Source organism: Rhinichthys klamathensis, unplaced genomic scaffold, assembly GCF_029890125.1.
Source record: "Rhinichthys klamathensis goyatoka isolate OS25496 unplaced genomic scaffold, OSU_Roscu_1.1 h1tg000048l_1, whole genome shotgun sequence".
Lineage (NCBI taxonomy): Eukaryota > Metazoa > Chordata > Actinopteri > Cypriniformes > Leuciscidae > Rhinichthys > Rhinichthys klamathensis.
Genome location: NW_026606594.1, coordinates 1,937,969 through 1,952,934, shown reverse-complemented (window position 1 = coordinate 1,952,934; position 14,966 = coordinate 1,937,969). Strand labels below are relative to the sequence as shown.

General features: G+C 38.8%; 1 protein-coding gene across 1 annotated transcript in view; it reads left to right on the top strand.

Moving 5' to 3' along the window:
• The window catches only part of LOC130082681 (thyrotropin-releasing hormone-degrading ectoenzyme-like), a 134,008-nt gene that overhangs the window by 95,808 nt on the left and 23,234 nt on the right, over window positions 1–14,966 (top strand). Inside the window, exons 9-12 of the mRNA XM_056247514.1 lie at window positions 3,224–3,411; window positions 11,434–11,522; window positions 12,709–12,842; window positions 12,985–13,040. Coding sequence (XP_056103489.1) covers window positions 3,224–3,411; window positions 11,434–11,522; window positions 12,709–12,842; window positions 12,985–13,040 — 467 coding nt within the window. The remainder of the gene's footprint in view (window positions 1–3,223; window positions 3,412–11,433; window positions 11,523–12,708; window positions 12,843–12,984; window positions 13,041–14,966) is intronic.

Genomic DNA, 14,966 nt, shown 5'->3' with positions numbered 1-14,966 from the left:
GGAGGTATCAAGTAATCTGTAATCTAATTGATGAAACGGATGTAATGGCTAAGATAACAAAATGAATTGAGGCTGGTGGTGTGGCGCTACATAATGCTAATATGCTAACACACCTGTGCAGTGCAGTTGTAAATAATACAGACTTAATATAAAACCTTATCTATCTAATATGTAAGATTTAAGCTTTTTAAGAAATAGATGAGGACATAAAAAGCTTAAGACACTGAGTAAGAGCGAGTGAAACAGCTGGCCATCTATAATCACAGTGAAGTTGAGCGTTGGGTTCAAGTCATCAGCACTGAGATGTACTTTTAAAGTCAAACGACTCTCAGCAAGTCCTCTAAGCGCTCATCTCACAAAGTGTCATGACTTTAATGAGATTACTTTCAAGCGTAATCTCAAAGTTATTATAGTTTGTAATGGAACAGCAGGACATTTAGCAGCTATCAGCATCGTATGAAGCGTTTTGTCATTCACATCACTCTCCTAAGTGTCGGCTGATGGGCGCCCGCTTCTTCATTTTCTCTTTCAGAACAGAAAGGATTTAAAGGTGAATTCATGTCACCAGGACCCTCGTATCCTCTCACTGACCGTGTTTGTGAGGCACTGTCAAATTTTGGTACATTAACAGTCCGTGACAGCCCATCATCTAATGAATACTGATATGTGCTGTGTTCATTAGCTATTCATGAAATCCAATTTGCTGCAATAATCTGGCAGTGCTAAGCGCCCACAAAGCCCTTTGTCAAGCTCACGACACATCGCCGGACCGGCCTACACTTCCTTTAATTATTTTCACCAGGGCAAAGGTACAGTAGCTTCCTGAAAGCGTCCTACAGAAAATGATTCATAATGTAGGAACATCAGCTGCTGTCATCAGCCTCTGCAGAGCCTCTTCTTCTGTATTCACATGGTAAACAAACTGTGAGTCATCGACAGATGTGAGGAGTTGTCCGGTTTCACTTAAAGGGGTTCACTTTTTCAACTTGGTTAGTGTGTAATGTTAGTGTTTGAGCATAAAAAAAGTTCTGCAGGGTTACAAAGCTCAAAGTCCACGAAAGGGAGATATTTTATTTAACAGAATTCACTTTACAAGAACTACAATGAATGACTCGTTTGCAGTGCTTTTTTCTGGATCTTGTGAAGTCACAATGTTACTTATTTAAATAATCCACGCCCACGGAATATGTGATAAAAAGGTGCAAGGCCTGGTTGAGCTGCATTAGAGAAGACAGTGTTATCGCTATGTCAAAGACACACTGTTTTGACAGAGAATACATAAAATAATGTGTTTTTTGGACAATCAAGCATGAAAGCATATTCTTGTATACCCTAAAAACAAAATCAAGACTTCGTAAAAGGGCATAATTGGACCCCTTTAACATTTTCTATATACTATCCTAGACACTAATCAATTAAAGTCATCTCATACAAGCTTAGTTAGTTAATACTCACAATGGTCATAATCAATTGCTATAAGCAAGAGTGTCCCAGTTACACTAGAGAAGGGAGGTTCACATGCTCGACTGATCTAGTCAAGCTGAAGTTTGCAGAATGCAAGAGAGCCTGACAGAGCACTTTGTTTCTGCCGCCACATTTCTCTTCCAGTCCCATGGGTCTCCACAACACACTGACTCAGTGCTGCTGCAGAAACACTGTAGCTCTCCAACGGTTACAACTAATTTCATAAACAATTACTGATCGGCTCCAGTAAATAAGAAATGCTGCACCTATGATGCCGTGAATGGAAATGATTGGAAATATCTGTAGAGCCAATGACATTCTCTCTGATCCAAACCTAGTCTACTGCGGATACAGACGCAGCTGCACCAGGAATGAAATGAAACCTCAAAATAATGATACACATTGATACACAAATACTCTTTATATGAAACACATAGAAGGCTTGGCTCACGATTGATTCCAGTAGAATTTGATGTTATCATGTTGCTAAAAACATGATACTCTAATAACCTTAAAAATACACAACACACACAGACACTAAGTAAAATAGTCCATTTCTGTTCTGAATGAAATATGATGTTTTATTAACAAAGTTCCAGAGGAGCAGATCAAATGATCTACGATTGGAGTAAGATTGGAGGGCTATATATATATAGTCGACTCACCTTCGTTCCTCGACAGTCTTTTCTGCATCCCTCCGCCACCTCGACTCCTGCTCTCAGTCTCAGCTAGTTCCTATCCCACCCGGGGATATGGGGGAGTACTCTGGGTTCGGGCCAAATTCTGAGCTTGGAGGCCATCCCCTCTTTTACTCTGTCAAATCGAATTATTTGTAAGTGTGAACTCGTGAACTATGTATTTATAGTCAATATTTCGCTCCACTCCATTGGCAGTGTATTCTGGGATTGTTGTAAGTACTACAGACATCAAGTTTTTTGTTTCAAAGCTTCCTTGATCAAACTTTTTACAATATTTGATGTATATGGAGAACCATTTAATATTTTTTCTTTTTACATACATTTTTCTCAAGGTTTGTCCAATGATTTGCAGTCACCTACCCTTCATATCATTGTTTTCAAAATCGAGACACCAGCTCAAGGTGAAAAGGTTCATAAAGCATTGGAAAGTTCCTCATACACACAGAGAGCTTTTGAAAACAATTCATACGAGTCATTTATATAAGCATTTTCAAAGAGTAAGTAGAAAACGTGTATGCAGTATATTTCCTCCAGGGACAAAACTTAGTCACATTACGAGCTTTCCTCATTAATGAGCCGTGAGATCCAATTTTATGTTTTACTACTATAAAAATGAGGAGAAGCTTCCTCTGAAGAAATCAGACTTATAAATCTATTTTTACTCTTTTACAGGCGTTGCTCTTGTATAGAGAGGTTAGATAACTGGAAATTGCCTTGTAATGTTCCTCCATGTGCGGTGTAAAAGAACAGTGAATTTTAATCACCTTTCTATTCACTAAGAGTTTTTAATTAAAAGTCCTAAATGGATTTTTATTTACATCCATTTTAGTTTTGCAAGACAAAGAAAACCTGAATCAGCCCAAATATGTGCATAAGAACCCATTAAAGCCATCAGATCTGAATTAATTTATAAATATGTTTCATTAGGTGGTCCCTAAACATAAAGCCCACCAACACAACTCACTTCCACTCAACTGACACTATCAGACACAATCTATGTTCACCTTCTACTCGCCATTACATGCCCTTCAATGCTTGATGTGTGATATTTTGTGTCACAGGCCTTGCAGCGGGAGGGAAAGGACATCAACATCACGCAGGTCATGGACCGCTGGACCCTGCAGATGGGCTACCCTGTCGTCACCATCAGCAAGAACGACAGTCTTGACAATAGTGTCACCATCTCCCAAGAGCACTTTGTCTACGACACGGACGCCAAGATCCAGAATCCTGAGCTGTTCAACAAAAGGTAGTGTGCTATATCTCAAATGTGCTATATGTCGAATGTGCTATATGTCAAATGTGCTATATCTCAAATATGCCAAATGTGCTATTGTTTACAACAGGTTGTTGCATGAAAATGAAACACCATCAGTCAACTAACCTCTGATTCTCCATGAGCTCATAATTCAGTGCAGAAAATCCACCATAATACGCAGAGGCCTGTATGTTTGCTGAACACTGCAATGCTGAATAATGTAAAAATCCCACACAGTGATGCTCTGATAGTTTCCTGTGATCAGATCAAGCTCAGAGAGAAAATGATCCTACAGTTGTTCTGCAGCTGAAGAGAAGAAACCATTTTGATTCAAAATAAGATTAAACTTTAAGATATTTTGGAAGAAATACAGAAGAATAGACCATATGGAGATTATGAGCAGAGCTAGACAGATAAAGACTAGCCTAGCGCCCCACAAGAGCATGAAAACCCAGAGGATTTCCTCACTTATCCAAAGGATGTGAACAGTTTACTGCCTAGCACATCTTGTCTGCCTTTTATCACTCCTACTAAAAGAAACAGCTTAATCCAGCCTACAATGTTTGATGGTCTTCAATAGAAACCAAGTCAGTCAGCTAATACCAGCAAACCTTCTTAGGCTGGTTTCTGATGTTTTTTTTCCTTTAGTAGGACAGTGTAAAGAGTATTTGTATGAATTAGATCTCACATCATGTTCATGCACACAATATCAAGCTGCTATTAACTGAGCATTTCATTTATTATTAGTGATTTACGCTAACCCGTCACCGCCACATGCTGTTTGGCACCCGTCTGCATTGTCACAGAAAACTGCATGTGTCACTGGCAGATAAATTAGTTTAATTCTTTGTTAGTGTGAGATGAATAATTCAATACCGCCACTGATCCGTTTTAGAAATCCTCCTTTTGTTTTAGATCAGACACTGTTAGAATTGATTTAAGAATTGAATTGTATTTCTGAACTGTCAGTTTGAGTCTGTGTGGTGAGGGTTGTTAATCAGTATTGCCATTTAGATAGTGATAATAACGTTTCTCAAGGTGAGTACAATATCAATGTCAAACACCTGCAATTTCAGGACATGAGAAAACATTTCTTAGCTTGTAATCTATTGGAAATATTATTGTGGTTGCTTTTTGACTAAAGGTGGTAAAAAGTTGAATCTATTAGTTAGAAATAGGAGATAGTAATAAATATAGTGAGATAAAAGCATAATTTCTGGAATCATAAAAGCATCAGATTTATCTTCATTCTGCACGGCTAGGCTAGCTCTCCATAAGCCATCTAATGTCATAAATATGAAACATACAGGTAGAAATGTGTTTGTCCGCCTCTTTCGTGAGTTCATTTGTTCAGAGCAGACAAAGCCACCTTGCTTTGAACGTCTCCTCCTACATGAACGTGTTTTCTGAGCGCTGCGGTCTTCTGCGGAGGCGTTCAGAAGCAGAGCTGCTCCAGGAATCAATAGCAAAGCTGTGTTGCGAGTAGGGGGCGTCTCTTTCCTGCTTTGCCCCTCAGGCGGGTGTTCAGCTGAGTACCAGACAACCTGCCAGAATGCAGGGGGATTTGGCACCTTTGTAAATGCAGTGTAACACCTCACTTGAGGCTTTAAGCCAGCCTAGCAAAATGTGCTGACAGAAACATTGGCTGCAACAAAAGGAAAACAGAGAAGGTCAGTCTGAATGTATTTCACACTCCTTCTGTGTGTTTCATGTCCACTGCCATCTCATTAAAGTTCATAGAGGGTCCAGAGTCTGTCTGGAGATGTCCAAACTCAACAGAAAAATGATATTTCTTCCACACCGTTGTACTTGAAACACATGCTGGCTTTTATGAGACACTTTGATATTCTTGAAGCAGCTTCATAATCCAGCTAGCAAAGAGCCACACTTGATATGCTAATTGTCATGATTCTGCCCTCGTGTCCTTGATTTTCTAGTCTTGAGGCAGGATCATGACAGAATCATGTTTTGTGTGCAAGCACATGGTCTTGTGTTTTCAGCCATGTGCTTGTGTTGTCTCGTTACGTTACCCCGCCCCCTTGTTATCCTCGTCTCGTCATTATTGTCTAGTCTGCTTCACCTGTCTTTGTCATTAGTGTTCCCCTATTTTATCCCCTTGTGTTTGCTGTCCTGTGTCGGTACATTGTCAAACATTGCGTGTTGATCTCTGTGAGTGGTTCATCTGTATCCAGTTTAATGAGAATTGTGAGTTTGTTTTGTTGTTTGTTTCCTGTCAAGTCAGAGTCTTAATTTGTCATCTTGTCTTAGTCAAGGTATACTATTTCCAGTCCTGTTTTGCCCCCTCGTGGGTTTTGTTTTCTGTTTTGTGTCGTAATAAACCTTGAGTGTCTGCATATCGTCTGCGTTTGGGTTCTCTCCTTCAACTTCATGACACTAATCCACATCTTCTTTCAAATGTGCATTAAAGTAATATTTTTGGGTTATAAACAACAGCAGCTGTATTTACATCATATTTGGTCTGTTATTTATTACCCAGTAATTAATTTTGACTCGACCTTCAGTTTGTAAAAAGAATGAAAACGTGTTTATAGTAATGCATTTACTGTGGAAGCCTAGCATGCTAGCATTATAAACATTTCCGCTTGTTTTTACAAAGTTAGGGTTTTGTAAAGATCTTGTAATGTATTTAATGCTAAATATTTATTTGAAATTGTCACAGCTACAGCTAATCTGATTGTTTACATCAGCTTGTTAGCGTATTAGCAGTTAGCTCATAGGTCACAGATTTCCTCTCAATTATAAAACCTCAAGTTAGTAAAATTTAACAAGTCATTAGAAAGTGGACATAAATGTAAATATTAGACAAGTGAAGTTTATACCTGAAATGGGGACGCTGTCCTTCAACACACCTGGAATCTGAAATCATCAAAGGAGTTTGCAGATCCAGTGTAAAAAGCAACGTTTCAGCTCCAGACTTCATTAACACCTTCACACTCGTATCTTACCTGACTTCTGTTTGGATTTTTCACAGCACAGGTTTTGTGCTGAGGTGATGTCATAGAGAATATAAACAACTTATTAGCGCTTGAAGGCACAAATTAATTTTCCCATTGCAGGCTTGACTGTGTTGGATATGTGCAGTTACTCCTGTGAATTATTTACAGTCCCGAGGTGGATCTGAGTATGTGAGGTTGGTGTGAAACTGCGTAAAAACTTGTTATTGGAGGTTCAGGTTCACATTGTGACGATCAGATACCCACAATAAGAGAATATCATCAAGAACCTGGCAATAAATCTGTCAAGCACCACTGTTACAGTGAAGAATATAAGCGAAAAATCAGTATCACTATAATAATTCAAAGTGCAGAAAACACAAATACTAGGCAGTTTACAGTCGGTTTGCACTTGGAAACGTTGCACACACAGTGCAGTAATGCAATCATGTGACATCACTGGAATGAGTACAGACAGTTAACAGAGCAAAACATCTGAAATACAATGAAACTTTAACTGTGAACATAGAAAAAACTGTAGATCTAAAGTGTCTTTCATAGCAGGGAAAATCCACAGCAACAATATAAAAGTAACGAATGGTTAAATTTCTTTGCTGTACATAAAAAAAGTGTAATGGTAAAATAAATAAAATAAATCTGTGCACATAATAAATAAATATATACAGTTTTCCTCAATACCCTGCACATCACAGTCTTTCTTTTCTAACTCATACCGCAAAACATCCTCATGTTCCTCACGGTCCCAGTGGTTTCAAACCGTCGCTGGATGATTGATTGAAAGTCTAAAGCAAGTCTATAGCTCAAGCTCAACACAAACTCCAGCCTGTGTGGACATCCATGGAAGGTTTCAAATGAAGACACTTGTATTTTTTCTTCTCTTCAGTGCGGGATAAAAGTGTTTTTTAGGATTTACAGTATCACACATGTTGAGCCACAAAAAGCCCCCAGTGACTCATTATAGATTGAAAAAGCCAGCGGTCCCTGAAGAGAGCCTGATATATTATCACACCCGCACAGAGAGACAGTGAGACTGAGACCTCAAAACCCATGAGCAGAGAGAGGATAGTGTGTTAATCACAGTGAATTTTAAATGTAGACACATCCAGATCTGTTACTCTTTTACAGTGGTGATATAGTGTTGAAGGCTCAGGCATTTCTCTGTCATATATTGCTAATTATAATTTGCCTGAATTATTAATCTATAGAAGTTTTTTTTTAATGCTTAACCAAAAAAATACTATAGCAACTACTCGGAACACCTTATAACAACCCAATCATTGTGGCAGTAAATGTTTAGCATTGTCATAACATGTCAAAAGTCCTAAATATTACATTATTTATTTATTGTACGCTATTATTATTATTTTTTTTAAATTGGTACCTTTTTAAGTTCTGTTTCTGCCATCGCCAGGGTCTCCGTTTCACATGTGTGCATAACTCTTCCTGACCATGGTAAAATCACTGTAATGCACTTCCTCTCATGGTGCTTTCATTTATATAATATTGTCCATTAAGAGCAAGTGACTAATATCTATAACTCCAGATAACAAACACGGGTTTGTTCCAAAAACATTAAATGATGCCCACATGTGTCATCTCTCACACACTTTACCCGTCTGCTGCAGAGACTGCACTCTTCATTCGTGCTTTAGCTAAAGCTCTGGGCCATAACACAAAGTTCCTGAGGGATGTAAATAACGATGATGATAACAGACGCTTCCATAAATGAACAAACATGAGCAACCAAATTACCAGCCTGTGGAGAACTTTAATTTTCTTTTGCTTTCTTCTCTTGTTCAATCCCACTGATGAACACAGTTTTATGTAAATGTAGCTGTGTGATTTCATTTGAACACACACACAGATGCTTCTATTATCTCTGGAATTCATAAGTATTGTTATCAGCGCTCATCTTCTACAGCAGAATCTCTCTCTATAGTCTCCTTATAAACATATGCGTTTAAATACTGTTTCCCAGCAGGCTTCATATAGCCTCATCTTATGCATAATGTCTTCTCAACTGTGTTATAGTTATATCCTCTGCGATACAAACTTTCATCCCAGCATCTCCAGTGTCTGCTGTTTACAGCAGTTTCTGCTGCCTTTAAAAATCTTGTTGGCAACACTTTAATTAAACCTTTTTTAATAATGCATTTTAAAAGTAATTTAATGCATTGAATATGCCTTGTAATGCACCTTACAATGCATTGTATGGACTTATGAATAATTGTAACCACAGTTATAAAACAACATTGTTATAATTATGTTACGCCTAAAAAAAGTATAATGCATTAAAACACAAGACAAACAACCAATTTCAGCATTTTAACTTTGGTTACAGTTATTTATGAAAAGACATACCGCATTACAGCATACATTATGAATTACTTTATAATGCATTATACATAAAGGCTTTAAGTAAAGAGTTCCCATATTGTTTATAACAGAGATTTCGGTCTGTCTTTTCACAAAACCCTCATTGAGGCTTGTTCAGACATAATTAAGACACATTAAATAACATAAAACATCTTTCCTGAATGAATGAAGGTGAGTCACCAGCAGCCTGAAAAGGATTTGTGTCCGTTCCTGTCAGTTTTCCAACTAACACAAATCCTTAATGATCCAACCCTTTCCCCACAGCCAAGACTGACATCATGAATAATCCAGACGGCTCTTCTCATATTTAATGACTAAATGTTGACATTTATGAGGAATATGTGGTGCGTGCCTGTGTAAAGTTCACTGCCACAGTGCTAGGCTGCTCTGACGGTTGCCAGGGTGTTGCTATGTGTTTGTCAGAGTGTTTTTTAGCATGTTGTCTCAAGATAAAAGACGGCTTATCATGATCTGTTGTTCTAGCCAATGAAAAGAGCTTTTCTTAAGAAGTTACTGTAGTGGCATAAGCTAAGCTAAGATAGCTAAGATGTTAACATGCTATCCAAAGGAAGGGATGGTGTATAAACTTTGATAAAATGATGTGTAATTTAAAAGACATTCATTAACACATTTTCATGATTAAACATGAAAACACCATTAAGCGATGTTCTGTCATTTCTTATCAAGTTATCAGGCACTGAATAAAGTATAATGGGGCTAAAGGCACACCTTAAGTAAAATTGCATTTTTAAATATGATGGCTTCATTATAAATATGATAGACACCCAACTTTATAATGATATCGACCATTTGAATGTAACCATGTCTTGTCAACAAATTAAAAAGCCAGCCAACTATTTATTATCATGTCAATTAATGTGCGTTTAGCCTCTACAGAAGGGACGTTTTTACCCTAAATACCATACTTACATATTCTTTAGTTATAAACAATCTGTTGATTTAACTATACTTTTAATTGAAGATCAATAACTAGACATTCAACTTCAAGTATACAGTATATGTGACCCTGGACCACAAAACCAGTCTTAAGTTGCACGGGTATATGTGGCAATTGCCAACAAAACACTGTATGGGTCAAAATTATCGTTTTTTTTCTTTCTTTTCTTTTATTTATCGATGACATTTTTCTTTTATGCCAAAAATCATTAGGATATTAAGTAAAGATCATGATCCATGAAGATATTTAGTAAATTTCCTACCTTAAATATATCAAAATTGTATTTTTGTAAGTGGATGCAGCACAATCGCCAACAGAAATGGAAACCTTTAAAGTTGATTTTCTCAATATTTAGATTTTGTTGCACCCTCAGAATCCCGATTTCAAATAGTTGTCTCTCGGCCAAATATTGCCCTATCCTTACAAACCATACATCAATGGAAAGCTTATTTATTCAACTTTCATGTGATGTATAAATCTCAATTTAAAAAAAATTGACACATAAGACTGCTTTTGTGGTCCATGGTCACATATGGTCATTTTTCACACACTCCGGTGACATTTGAAAACACATTAAATAGCAATAGAACATTTAACACAGTCTCATCCCAAGAAGTCATATAACTGACGTCTTGGGACGTCTTTTGACCATACGTCAATATCCGCCTTTTTAGGGTACCCTTAAACGTCGGTTTATGACGATCCTGGGACGTCATACAACTGACGCTTTACCTTTAACGTCAGTTAGGTGACGGGGTAGGTTTAGGGGTAGGTTTAGGTCTGGGGTAGAGTTAGGATCCGATAACGTCATCTAACCGACGTTTAAGGGTACCCTAAAAAGGCGGATATTGACGTATGGTCAAAAGACGTCCCAAGACGTCAGTTATATGACGTCTTGGGATGAGACTGCGCTGGAACATTAAACCTATAACACAGAATTGACTGTTGTTGTCCGTGATCTTCCGAATTTCCCAGTGCACATGCAGTGAACCCATAAAAAAAGCTGAGGAAGGTAAAGCTAAAGTTCAAATATTTGTCTGGAGCGTGTTCAAATGATCCAGTCTTACATTAGATCTCATAATGTTACAGTATTTATTGCTTTGGGTCAGCTTAGCTGCACTCTTGTTGTCTGGGGTAATTTACGCTGGCAGACAGCAGAACTCGTCCACGTGTGTGTCAGACATTTTGACAGGCTGAAAGAGGGACGGCCATCCACTGTGACAGCTGTCAGACAGAGTTTGACTGGAGAGGCTCTCATACCTAGAAATGTTCATACACACACAATAGCACATGAAAGCTTTAGAGCCACAGATGAATCGACATCAAAATGAGGTGGCGACACAGAACATGACAGCGATCGGGTGACGAGTGATACACAGCTGTGTGTGTGTGACAGAGAGAGAGATAGAGAGAGAAAGCAAAGCACTCTGGGAAAGAATGAAAGCTGATTTCTTTGAGCTTTGACACTGCTGGGTTTTCTTTGAGCTTCACAATCATCTGATACTCCTGATTTTGTCACTCTAGTGTTGAGACAGAGAGGATATTGCACGAATGTATCCCACAATCCCATTAAATTGTGGGCGTCCATATAGTGTCAGATTATGCGCGTCATACAGTTTGTATCTGCGGCCGGCAGTGACATTTAAACTCCTGGGATCAAACAGAAGCTTTTCATCTGTTATTTCTCTCTTTGTCTCATTTCAGCTTTCAGTGGCAGATACCGCTGACGTTCGCAGTGGGAAACTCCAGTCACATATCAACAGAGACCATCATGTGGGTCGCCAATAAAACAGGTACAATTATACAAAGTGCTTTTATTAGCTTATGGACACAGACAGTCACATTATATTCTAATGAGGATTTTCCTTCATTGTGATGATGTCAGGACAGTTTAATATCACCCTGACATTTTTGACTTCCCATTTTTAGACCTGATAAAAAAAAATGGTCTCATGTCCTTGACCCATGAAATCCAGCCAGTGACAGATACCAAATAAAAAAGTTTTTCTTAAATTGGATTTAAATGTGACTAATTCAGCTCTGTATTTATGTAAATATTTTTTTACTAAACACTTCAATGCTATTCTTCTGTGATTCCCACACTGTTGCAGCACCCACACGTCCACCATCATTACATTCAATCCTATTCCATTACATTCCTCTCCTTTGGGAGAACGAGGCGGATTTTCTTTGGACGGAGCCGCAGCGAGTCAAATTCCAAGAGCCGGAATTGAATTTGCTCTGCGAGCGATCCATGTGGCTCAGAGCTGAAATTTCCCCTGATTATGAGACCATTTAACAGCCTCCATTTTCTGCTCTCCTTCCATGAAAAACGGCCCTCAGCAGGGCAACAATGCAGATGACACCGAGCCGGAGACAATGACTCTTGAAAGAAACACACACTGTAACATAGAGAGCCCTTTTATATGCATTAACTCACCGCATGACTCTTGAAATCTGGCCGCTGACGGTTGGATGCTTCCTGGATCACGATACACTGCAAATCCATTGAGTCCATGAGCGCTCGAAAAAGCCATGAAAAAGCACAAGGTCTGGCTGGAATATTACAGGTTGAGAACGTGGCAAACACAATAGATTACAGATGTTGTACATACAAAATGCTGAATGCATCGTCTCTTCGTGTATATTTCTGTGCAGGTCTGAGTTCATTTCAAAGATGATAAATGTGCTCACAATTTGATATGCATAAAAAGATTTGCAAGTTCACTGTCAGGTAGAATACATCAGTCCATATGAACTATAGTGACTGGTTTATATTTCATTAGAAATGCGGTCAGTTTAATTGCTTTATATACATTTTGTTTGTTATGAACTTCCTGTTATCTGAATATATTCACATCTGTCGGTGAGCGTCTAGGCATCATTTAGCGCCGCATGTTTCTGCTTATAAGCATGTGAGTTGAGCTACAGTGACTGTCAGAAGTGTCATTCAAACTTTTTTTACTGCTGTATTTATAGAGAGGCACAGAGTGGGTCACATGGGCGGCGAGACGTGGTTGCTGGGCAACATCAATCAAACGGGATACTTCCGAGTGAACTACGACCTCCACAACTGGAGACTTCTCATTCAACAGCTGATGAGCAACCCAAAGGTATTCCTTTCTTCCACAACTGTCAGTCTTTGTGACTCCTCCCGTTTTATCCAAAGTGTTTCTTGCCCCCCTTCTGTTTCCTCATTCTCCTCATCACTTCCTGCTGTATTGTAAATGTCTGTGCTGTTCTCTCCTGCGGCAGATCATCTCGGTGGGCAACAGGGCCGGTCTGATCGACGATGTCTTCAACCTGGCGAGGTGGGTTCAGTTTGTTACATGCAGAATCATTCAGAGAGTCTGAGACCTGCACTAGAGATCCATCTAACAGCCTTCACACCCCTGCAGAAACCCCTAGACTATTCAGGCTTATTGTGTCCTGCTTTTTATTCTCTCAGTAACTGTCACATTATTTCAGGAGGTCGTTCACCTACCGGTGAGAGAGCACAAAGTGACAGTGGTGAGGAAAACTCTTGCCCTCGGTTTCACAGACAAGGCTTAAATCTAGTCCCAGATTAAAATGCATGTTTGAGCTGTTTTAACTGAAAGCAACTTGCACTGGCATATCTTAAAATGTATTGGTGTCATTGTTTTGTCTCAAGATGCACACCAGCAATGTTTAAGGTTTAATCCTGGCTTAATGTTAGCCCTGTCTGCAAAACCAGGCATTTGAGTATAAAAGCCTATTGAGCCCAAGTCTAGATTTTTAGCACAAAAAATATCAAGATCTCTATGAACCTCACTATGGTGAAAATTTGTTAATTAAACCCTAAATATAAATAAATTGTACTAACTAAATGTACCATACATTGTTATTTCATGAAAGCTCAATAATTATTGTTTAAAATGATTAATTTCCCCCCGCTTTTGCAAAACTAGACCTACATCTTTTTCATTATGGGCACTTTTAATAATAATACGCCTCATTTTTGGATGACACTGGGAATTTCTAAAACCCGATTTTACCAAAATGAGCTTCGTTTTAATGCATCATAGGCATCAAAGAACAGACAGGGTGGCTTTTACCTAAAGTTACAGAAGAGCAAATCAGTGCAAATGGATCTTCATCTTCCTGGGATTTCAAAAGATTACATCACGACTGACAGATCTGTATGAAAGTGTTGCAAGACTTGTTCATTCCTGGTTTTAACACCCATCTCGGTTGATTAGGTTAGCCGAGACATTTTTTTTGGATGATACAAAAGGACCATCTAGATAGTTTATATATACATAAAGCATTCATTTCACATCATCTGTTATCCATCCATAACACTTTCCAAGCTCATTAAAATTGCATCACCAGACACAAGGAATCAGTATTATGCTAAATCTCCATTTTATATGCAGTTGTAGTGGAATCTGTTACGTGGATGAAAGGAGATGAACCCAAAACAGACAGAGTGCAACGAACAGGGGGTTTATTGGAAAAAAACAGGAAAACAAAATCCACGAGGGGGCAAAACACCACTAGGACAAGGAATGGATGGCAGACTAGACTAGACAATTCTTCAAATAAACGTTCACAAAGACAAGACTCTACACTAGGTACTCACGGGTAAGAAATGGCAAGGTATAGCAACACAGACCAATTCAGCATAAATTAGGCAATGAACAGACAAAAGACAGCAAACACAAGGGGATTAAATACCAAGAAACTAACGAGGGGAACAGGTGACGCTAACAAGGCAATCATGACTAAACAAGGATAACAAGGGGGCGGGGTTACAAGACGAGACAACACAAGCACATGGCCCAAACAACAGACCATGCGCTTGTACATAAAACATGGGTCTGTCATGATCCTGCCACAATACTAGAAGAATACAAGGACATGATGGCAGAATCGTGACAGAATCAGTCCCAGATAATTAGCCAATCAGCAGCAGATGCATACTTTCTGTTTATTGGCATTTGAGATAGATATTTGATCTTGATTTGAGCCCGAAGGCGTTAGTGAAGAAAAAGCCTTTAGCTCATCAAGATGAGACCTGCGGTGAGACCACTGAGCCGTTACTGCGATAGCGGATAATAAGAAAGTGAGGGAAAACCTCTGTTTCCACTGCGGTCTCATTGTGTCGATCCTTCAGAGCTTCATCATTAGCTGGAAACTCACATGTGAGAGGAGGAAAGACAGAACGGTAGAGGTAGAGAAGAGACTTTATTGTGCCACAGGCTGCAAGCTGCCAT